General features: G+C 52.2%; 1 protein-coding gene across 1 annotated transcript in view; it reads right to left on the bottom strand.

Moving 5' to 3' along the window:
• Positions 1 to 4,197, bottom strand: part of MYT1 (myelin transcription factor 1) — a gene marked incomplete at its 5' end in the record, with an annotated part of 34,743 nt that extends 30,546 nt beyond the window's left edge. Inside the window, one exon of the mRNA XM_010145410.1 lies at positions 4,097 to 4,197. Within this exon, the coding sequence (XP_010143712.1) occupies positions 4,097 to 4,197 (101 nt within the window). The remainder of the gene's footprint in view (positions 1 to 4,096) is intronic.
• Between the last annotated feature and the right edge of the window lie 6,135 nt (positions 4,198 to 10,332).

The following is a 10,332-nucleotide window of genomic DNA, read 5'->3' as shown; positions in this document are numbered from 1 at the left end:
GAATATTTATTTTACTCTGAAAGCAGCAGAGCTTCCATCAGTGCTTATTTGTGGACAGAGCAAAATGCCATTTGCAAGAAGCTGTGTCTGAGCTCTAGAGGGACAGACAGACAGACAGAGCCTCTATTTTTAGTTAAAAAACCCAAAGCCTAATTTTGCCCAGCAGCAGGTACAGCAGAAGGAGGAAAATGCCAGAAGAAATGACATTTTTCCACAGAATTGTTGAAAAATATGTTTCCTACTTGATTCTTCCCCACTTCCAGGTCCCTTCTTTAGCCCCTCAAGGGAAAAGGGAGAACTGACCGCCCTAACGAGGTGGGACCCCACCACACCTCACTCTGCCTAGCCAGGCCATGTGGGGGATCTTCCAGCTCCCACAACCCCATTTCAGGGCTGGGTTCAAAGCCAGGATGAGGAAAGGGAAGGATGCTGTGTCAGAAACCTCCCCCATCACCAACCTTCTCCCAGCAAGCTCCTTCAAGCTCTCAGCAGGGAAGGTGAATTTGCTGGTTCACTTGCCCTGCTGTCCACTGCTGCTTTCCTACCTGAGCATCGCTTCATCAGCACGAGCCAATGAAGGGAGCAGACCTTGAGGTCCAGCTGGATGTAGACAATGAAGGAAATCACAGCCAGGCAGCAAAACTGCCCCTCAGCACCCACCAGCCGGTGAGGATGGGTTTGAATGGCCCATCCTGATTTCTCCTCCCTCTGTTGTTTTTTTTTTTTTTAGAGGTTTTTTTTCTCCTGCCCCCTGAGGAACCCCACCTTGGCTGCTGCAGGCTGAACAGGGGTGGAGAGACCTTGGGCTGGGTCTCAAATCTCTCCTGCTTGCTCTCTGCGGAGTGCCATGGCACCGTCAGTCGTTGCAGCAAGTGAAGAGAGCTTCATCCCACTGCACCTTCTCTAGCTGGTAGCTTTTAGAAATACCCTTCATCAAGGGTCTGCTTCTACTTTTTAAACAGGCTCAATAGTAGCTCCCAGCTGCTATTTTATAACCACACTCTGTGGTTAGGGTTTTTTTTTTTTTTTTTGCCTTTCTTCCTTTAGGGTCTTCCTTGCTGCTTGATTTAAAGCCTCCTGACGTTCCACCTATTGTGAGTCCCGTCCTCGCCTGAATAAACCACCGTCTGCCTTTTGCTCTGGCACTCCTTCCAGGAAAGGACACCCTGCGCAGTGTTCTCAGGCTTGGAGTTGGGGGGGAGGGTTTTGCCTTGACTTTTTTTTTTTTTTTGCCTTTCTTCCTTTAGGGTCTTCCTTGCTGCTTGATTTAAAGCCTCCTGACGTTCCACCTATTGTGAGTCCCGTCCTCGCCTGAATAAACCACCGTCTGCCTTTTGCTCTGGCACTCCTTCCAGGAAAGGACACCCTGCGCAGTGTTCTCAGGCTTGGAGTTGGGGGGGAGGGTTTTGCCTTGACATTTTTAGATGCGAAATCACAGCTTGTACCCACCTCAAATTAAAAACTACGGCTGTGTCACAAGCATCCTCCCGAAGCTGTGCTGTCAGTTTGCATTTGTGGAAAGGGTCCAACCCCCCACGCCGAAATAAAAAGCCCAATGCTGCAAATGAAACGCTTTCCGAGCGCTAACGCTCGGTAGCCATCGCAGAGGCATCCCCCGCACGAGGGAAGCGGAGCAGAAGAGATGCTCCCGAGCACAGCGTTTGACACAGCTGCAGCGTGTGCCTCCGCGGCACTGACACGCAAGCGTGAGGCCGGGTGGTTTCATAGGCAATAGTTTAAGCTGACGTTACTTTCCTCTTGACCGTTTGAAAGTGCTACAAGACTCAACCCAAAAGCCATTTCCTGCGCAGAAAAACCCAAGTGGCTCCGTACGAGACAACAGCTCCTATGCCAGAAGAGGAGGGGTAGGGAAAAAAAAAAAAAAAAGAAAAATCACAGTTCTTCAACCTCATTGTTTTTGGGCTTGGTAATAATCTGCCTTTTTCATAAGATTATCCTCAAGAGGCACAACACGAGGCATTTGCTGAAGTGAGCTAGGTGTTTATCTCCTAAGAGAACTGCAGCAGCCAGTGCTTGTGGCACGGGGTGGGCTCTGGTGGCCCCATCAGCACCAGCCCTACGTGTCCTACCACCTTCCAGCCTCCAGCAACAGCCTGCCCGCTGCTCAGCGGCACCCCCAGCTCACCCCAGCGCAGGAGAATGGAGATTTGGGAAAGAAGGATTCAATTCTCTATCAGCCACCGTGGTCCAGGACGAGCACAGGCAGCAGCGTCCATGGGGACGGTCTCAGCTGGCTCGGCGCAGAGAGCACCTCACCCCAGATCTCATTTCAGACCTGTCATGGGAAATTTTATCCTGTGCCTGGACTTCTTTAGAGGCAAAATTAAATAAGTACACGTGCCCCGCACCCTACTGTCCTTCACCACTCTGCATCCTGGGGATTATGAGCTGTAACTGGCATGAAAAACTGCATTTAAATACAATAAGTATTTATGAGCACACGTGCAAGCGTGTGTGCAGGGTGAAGCTCTGAAGGTCAGCGAGGGATTGAGACCTCTCCCCGCTGTGAGGGAAGAGGGCTGCACACATACGCAAGAGCCAGGCCTAAACCATCCTAAGTTCTACCTGGATTTTAGGACAAAGTACCAGAAAATCACGCCACTGCACTGATACAGAGAAATATTTTTGAAATTTGCCTAAATGGGTTTAAAGTAACCCACGGGGAAGAGCGCTCACAGAGACCTGGGGACAGCCTCAGCAAAGCCAGCCTCCTCCTCCTCCTCCCTCCTCCCCATTCTGGTTTCACGTGGCTTTTATAACGAAGCAGCAGATCACCTATTGCTCACCCATGCACCGCAGTCCTGCAGCAGGATCAGGCCCTTGCGTACCCCTGACATCCCACAGCGTGACTCTTTGCAGACCTGGGCTTTGTAGGACCACCACTACCACCTCCAAGAGCAGCAGCTCCCCAAATCCTGCTCCTGCCTCAGATGCCCCCTCCCCAAGCCCTCCTCTTGCCCCCCAACCAGTCACTCTGTTACTCCCCAGATAAGCAGGGCTGGAGGCTGCAAGAAGCGGCTGCTATCAGCCATGTGCCTGGCAGAGGCAGAGCCCTAGATGAGCACCAGGTAGCAGGAATATTACCTTTAGTAATCATGGCTTTATTAACATAAAAGAATCTTATTAAATCTCATCTAAGTGCTTATTTGGCAGGTTCAATAGAAAAGCCTTAATTGAGCTCATTTTAAATATAGCAACAACTGCTTACTCTGCTTTCTAAGAAGGTGGGAGCTTTCCCAGCGACACTCGCAGCTGACAGCTTGTTAGTGAAGAAGGATGTTTTTTGAAGGTGGGGTTTTGCTGGTTTGGGGTTTTCCCAGGGCCCAGTTTATTTGGGGAAGGGTTAGTTGGTTACATCAGTCACCCAAGGAGGGCTTCCTCCACCACCCAGGTGGGTCCATGCACCCATCCAAGATGGTGACTCGCTACTGAGAGGCCAAAATGGGACAGGAAGCTCCATTGGCGTCATGAGCAGCCCAGTTCTCTGCTTAATGAAAGCTTCCGAATCTGCCGGCAGCGCATCTGCCGGGAGCTCTGACAGCCTTGGCTGGAGCCCCTTTCATCGGCCCCAGCTGCAGCAGTCAATGAGTGGCTCTGTTGAGCCCCAGGAGCTGCCGGGGTCCCAGGGGAGATGAATGCCTCGCTTGTCTCCTCCAAAGGCACCATGGCTTCACCTGGTGTACAAGGGGCTTCTTCCGACCAGCCGGCGCCTTGGAGAAAGGGCCCATTTTAACTGGCCTGGGACTGACCTAAATATCCAAATCTGAGCCGTCCTTGAAGGATGGGACTGGAGAGGAAGGCGAGGATTTAAATATCTGGACTCAAAGCCAAATCTTGACAGCTGGAAGCCCTCTCTGCCCCGATTCACCATGCGGAAGGTTTGGCTGTAGCAAGGAGACAGAGACCCCCAAGTCCTGCCCATCGCTTTGGGTACCGGAAAGGCCCCATCCCCCAGGACCACCTGGTCCACAAGGACTGGAGCATGTGGCCCTCATCCTGTGGCCAACACATGGGGCAGGAGGTCACCATACGAAGAAAGTACATGCTTGTGAAGAACCGAGGGCTTTCTGCTCACCTTGATGCGTGTGCCGTGCAGGCTGGCAGCACCCTCGCAGCTGCTGATCTTCTCTCCACAGGTCCACCTCTGATTCAGCAGCTCACCCCGAAACTCATTTTCTGGGGACAAGAGGAGGAACACAGAATCAGGACACAGAGTCAGCCCAGGACCCCAATCAGCAGCATCAACCAGATGTGAAAAGGCAATATTTCTTCCCTGCCTGCTTTCTTTACTGGCCATACAAACTCCGCCTGAGGGTCTCCAAGCCCCGGGCAGGACTCCAGGGTACCGTGCTGAGGCCAAGAGCCCCAACCATGAAGTTGCATGTGCACCCACAGCCTACCCCAAACACTGCAATGCCGCTCAGCTCCGTCCTTGGTCGGAAAGCACAGTATTACCAGTGAGTGTCACTGGTGGGCTGGGCAAGGCAGCTGCCAGCCCCAGCCCTGGAGCCTCAACTGTGACTGTGGCTGCTGGCAAAGGGCTTCTTCCTTACACCCTCTTCTCTTTCCAGACATGAAGTTAATTTTTAATCATTCACAAAAATTTGCAGATCCATGAGATCTGCTGGGCATCACTGAGAGCTGAGTGGGGTCCCCGTGACAAGTCTCAGTGACATCATGCTTTGGGAGTGGGTCATTACAGTGAGACGCGAAGGTGCCAAACAAAAGTCTCGTAGATAAACCTCCCAGAAAATGCTGCTTGGGGCAAGGGAGAGCAGGGAGAGAGGAGCTTCCGTCCGAGGGGGAAGATTGTGGGAAATACATACTTTACAAGCAGATCCTTGGCACTTTCCCTTCATCTAGTCCAACTTTAAGCATCTTCAAGGGGCCAGCCCTGCCACACACAGATGGGGCTGCAGCAGCTGGGCCAGCGTGGAGGAGCTGCCACAGCACCGGAGCTGCATGGCACAGCTTCCCTTCCCACGCAGTTATTGCTCACGGTGATGAGATCAAGAGCATGTGCCCCCAGACTCTGGCCTCCGGGCCCCCAGCGTCACAGCTCACCTTGGCAAACTGCTGTCGCTTTGGGCGCTGCCGCCGCGAGCCTTCCCCTCTCATCTTTAATTGAGGCTCCCTCTGGCACTGAGTACTGAATAATTTACTGCCTGTTCTCCATGTCTTGCTCCATTCATCTTCTACAACCGATGCAAAGGAAAAAGGAGAGCATCCCCCAGACAGAGGCACGTGAGGAGCTACACACACACTCATTCATCTCGGGCCGCTAATTGCCTGGGGAAGAGCTCAGGGCAGAGGCTTCGTTTCCTCTGCCGAACAGGCTCCTGCGCTTCCTTGACTTGCTGTTTCTGCTCCTGGGGTGGTCTCAGACAGCGAAAGCAGGGAGAAGGATCACACGTGCTAAAGGAAACCCGTGGAAGGTGGGTGTTTCCAGCAACGGATAACTTGCTGAGCATGTAGGACACCAGCTGAGCCACTTTGCTCTGCCACAAAGCAGCTTTTAGGAGAAGGCACAGAAAATAGCTAGGGAATTTATTCCTCCCCCGTCCGTGTCTGTTCTCTGCAGGACATTAAGGGACTACCAGGATGTCCCACAGTGATCTTGCAAGAATGAGTACACTGAACGACTGGGATAATTCGATCCCGTGGTGATGTACAATCCAAGTTAGTGCCTAAGACAGATGACCGTGAAAGTCACCTTCACGTATTTGTCCTAAAACAGAGCAGTTCTGAAGCCAGGAGGGCAGCTGAGGGAACTTTCCTAGTATCTGTGTAGGAGGCTCCACTCCAAACCCTGTCTGAAGCTCTGTGTTCCAGCCTGGACCCACAGAAAGGCACAGGGCTTGGAACCAGAACCGAAACCAGGAGTTGCTGCAACATTATTCTGCTCCGAGGAAAGGGAGCAGGGAGGCACAGATGGCCAGGCAGATGATGGAAACCAAGGAAAATGTGGGAAAGAAGCTAGAAGGGGACAGAAGAGAGGAGAACAGAGGGGAAAATACATCAAATAAGAAGAAATAAAGATGATTCTACAGCACATTCATAGGACAGTACAACCTGCCTGCTTATCTGAAGCATTTTCCTGAGCATCCTTCACCCAAGCAGCATGTGTTAAAGCAGGAGCATCCTCTCTGGATGCAGCGGAGGCAGAAGCAGAGAGAGGATTAAACTATAGAAATAATGGATCCTGGATGCAAGATAACCCTAGAGATAGCTTAGAAGATTTTTGAAAGGTTGAGAGGCCATGAGATTCAACCCCAAGGAATTAAAACTGGCAAAAATCACACACACACGTATGCTCTTTGGGCCTGTTTTGCTTGTGGGTACCTAAGTCATAGGCTAAGGGTGAGCTCTGGCAGCTGCTGCCGTAAATCTGGCCCATGATGCCAGCTTGTCCTTGCCACAAGCCCTGTCCCAACCTCCCATGCCTTCACCCTGGTGAGCGTGAGGAGGGGAAGGGGCTCTGTGTTGGGGCGAGGAGGCTTGACCGGGCTCAAGGTGCACTGGCTGCACCAGCTCAGCATCTTCCTGCCCACTCCTGTCCCTCTGCCCAGCCTGGTTCAGATGGCCGAGGCAGCTCCATCAACACACGACTCAGATTTCTTCTGCTCTGTGCTGCTTAAATGCATCTGGTCTCCAGAGAGGATCAGCTTGCACTGCTGGCTGTGCCCTTTCCAACCCTCCTCCGGACCCTGGGCTCGGCAGAAACACAGCTCACTGCTTGTGTGAAGGACACTTCTTTTAACCCCTACCTGGGCCACCCAAGAGGATCTGCAGGACGTTGCCTTACAGGCAAGTTTTTGCCCATGGGAAACAGATCCCAGTTGGAACAGCATCCCCTCCTGGTACCAAGCTGGGACAGCAAAAGCTCACAGCCAGGAGCACATGCATCCACTCCCCCTTGAGAAATAACCAAGATGCTCAGCTGGTCTGAGAGCTCCCTGCCTGATGTCCACATCCCAAAGGGAATCACCAGCTTTCCCCCACCCACTCCATCCCCAGGACCCACCACCTAGTCAGGCCTGGATCACACTCTGGGGTCCCTCATTAAACAGGCTGCTCTTCCCCATCAGCATTTGTGACAACCCACCACCAAACCATCAGTGTGTCCTCTTCCAGTGAGGGTTTTTTTTTCCCCCCCAGACATTGAATCTATTTGCCCCCTTCTCTCCTTCAGAAATATCTAGGGACAGGTCAGCTATGAACCAAAGCACTGCGAGTTGTGCAGAATCCTGGCATGAAAGAGCAAGTTCTGCAATACCTTTGGGTCACTCTCATCAGCTGCAAACAAGAACTGGAAACTTGAGAGAGACCACATGCAATTCAGAGTGTTAATCAGACTTGGGTGTGTTTTCCTTCCCATTTCCAAAGAGGGAAGAAAGCATTGATCTGCCAGAAAATAATTAAACCCTCTGAAGAAAAACAGAGAGTTCCCTGAAAACTAAACCCAGCCAACCTCGCAGGAAGCTTTGGAAGCAGAAGGTGAATAGACAACGAGACAGGGGGCTGCCAGCTTCCACACGTGTCCTTACAGTGCTGGGGGGAGTCCTGCTGACAGGCTGCCTGCAAGAGCAGCACTGCCCTGTCCCCAAACCTCTGCAGAGGTTCCATCTGCTACAGAAAAATGATGGGGTGAGAGACAGGTGTCTTTGAGAAAAGATGGGGGCTGAAGGCTTCGTTTCCTCAGAAGATGCGTCACTGCCTATGTAAACTGAAAGCCAAGAAGAAAAACACATCAATCTTCATTTGCGCCCCCCAAGTGGGAGAAAAGAAAAAGGAAGAGTAAGATTTTTCTTCATCTTTGTTCAGGCACATTTTTTCTCAGGAAAGGTGAATGCTGTGTTCACAAGGCAGCAACACGCTGAGAACCGGCTGGTCCTCCTGCGTCCCACCAGACAATGCGGGCTCGATTCTCACAGCACATACAGCAGCAGCATCAGGGTGCCCTTTGGACCAAAAAAAAGGTCTCAAATCCAAATTTTACATGTTCTCTGAGCTGCAGAAGCCACCCACGGGCCCCTCCACTGCCTCTGCTCGCTGGCTGACACCTGTGCATTCCACAGACCCTTGCTCACAAAAAAAAAAAGGTCTCAAATCCAAATTTTACATGTTCTCTGAGCTGCAGAAGCCACCCACGGGCCCCTCCACTGCCTCTGCTCGCTGGCTGACACCTGTGCATTCCACAGACCCTTGCTCACGCTGCTCTTCATGGCCGCTGGCCACTGCCTGGAGAACACTGATGACAGAATTCACTCTCCTACATGGTCCCAAACCCATGGTGCAGTGAGGGCTTCTCTTCCGGCAGGCACCGTGTCTTATCTTTGATTAAAGGCTTCAATCTTAGATCCTACCTGCAGCACTGACCCTCCTTGCACAGCCTGCGGCACCCCTAACTGCCCCACGCTCCTGCCCAACCCTCACCAAAACAAGCCTCCTCTGAGCCGACCCCCTGCCTTCACACCCGTGGGAGCCAGCAGCTCTGCGTCAGGCTGCTTTGTTCAAGGGAGATGAATTAAAACCTCTGTAGAGATCGAAATACACTGAAAAAGTAGAACCCAGTTACTTCAGCAGTTCTCCTCTGATGCCAGGGTGTTGGTTTAACCCCCCTCGCAGGGCGCAGAAGCATCGTCTGTACAATGCAATTATCGCTGTTCACTGCGGCACCGCTACATTCCGGGCTTCAAATCCAGCTTCCCAAACACACATTTAATTTAAGATCTAGTACCGGATGTTAATTGTATATTGCACAGTAAACGACTGATCATTAAAACATAATAATTGAGGTTTAACAGCTGTGTAATAGATATCACATCTCGTACTTATCAGCAAATATGATTTAATAATCAGTTAGGATGGGATGTATCGATGGGAGATGTAGCACGGCCAGCTCGATGGTGGGTCATTCTTTGCTGTTCATTTGCTGACCTAAAGATACTTTTCTGTAGCGTGTGTGGGAAGGAGCTTGGCAGATGTTGGGCTTTGATGCTCTCACCTGGGGAGCTTTCTTGGACAAGCCCCAAAGAGTTTATAATCTTTATAAAAGGCAAAATGGGGGAGCCATGAGCAGCTTTCTCCTGTAAAGCTGGGGCCAAGCTGCAGGGATCTGGCCCCATGACTGTGTTTGCATCGACAGCAAAGCAGGGAGGCTCCGTGAAGAAAAGCACGTGGTGGGAGATAGTCATCCTCCCCCAGCACCCTTCAACAGTGTGCAGGAGTCATGGCCACCCTGTCTTTGCTAACAGCAACTCTTATTTAAAGCAGGTTGATAAATGTCATTGCCCTTGACGAGGAACACGCACATCCCAGCCGTGCCTCCTCTCGCCGACACACAGAGCCAGACGGTGCCTTGCTGCGCTGCACGGCCGTTCAGAGACCCAACAACCCATCACACCAGTGAGCTGAATTCCTGATCCCAAAGCCCCAACAAACTCGCAGTGCTGGCTTAACCCACCGTGCTATCGGACCACGGGCTGTGACACAGGCTACGAAATTGGCGATGCACACTCTGACCTTTTATTTTCCCCTTACCCAAAGGAAAGGAAGGGGGTTGGTTTCAGCAGGGTCAAGCCTTTCTAGTGCTTTCACTGCCAAACAGATGCCTGCAGCACGGTGCACGTTGCTAACCCACGAAGCAACCAGCTCAGCGCCAGCACGGCTCAGAGGCGTCACTGCCACCAGCCAAGTGCACCCCTGCTTGGCTCTGCGGGTCCTGGGGGCACAGGGGAGAGGAGGGGAGCACCAGGGTTTCCCTCTGGCTGTGCAGAGGGGAAGAGGAGAGGTCACTGCTAGCACAATGCCACTGCTTCTCCACCTCCAGTCACAAGAACCTGCCACCTTCCTTCCAGCAATTCCTGCAGTGCCCAGGGACCAGCCAGCAGCCCAGGGAGCATCCCCCGCCTCGGCTCCCCGCTCTAGCACTGCATGAAGCACAAGTGACTCAGTCCTCCTTGTCTGCCACCTCACCTCTTGGCTCATCCTGCTTTTGATGCCATCAGCTGCCACCTCTGCCCAGGCAGCCGTGTCAGCCCCTCTGGCCACCCCAGTCATGCCAGCTCATGCTTTGCCATGTGATACCTGATGCCTTTGGATGCTTTTGAACTCTGTTTGCCAGGTCCTTGATGGGAAAAGGGAATCATCCCCATTTCCCATGGTCCTGGCACAGGACATGAAGCACCCGGCTTAATTGCAAGAAGATTCAGATTGCCCCAACTCAAGGACATGTTGCAATAGGAAGGGAAGGAGCACTGAAACCAGCTTCTTGGAGGGTTGCAAAGCCCTCAGCAGAGGGGTTCAGCA

Source organism: Buceros rhinoceros, unplaced genomic scaffold (genome assembly GCF_000710305.1).
Source record: "Buceros rhinoceros silvestris isolate BGI_N320 unplaced genomic scaffold, ASM71030v1 scaffold16191, whole genome shotgun sequence".
NCBI lineage: Eukaryota > Metazoa > Chordata > Aves > Bucerotiformes > Bucerotidae > Buceros > Buceros rhinoceros.
Note: the sequence above shows the minus strand (reverse complement) of the source record. Positions and strands in the feature narration are given on the sequence as shown.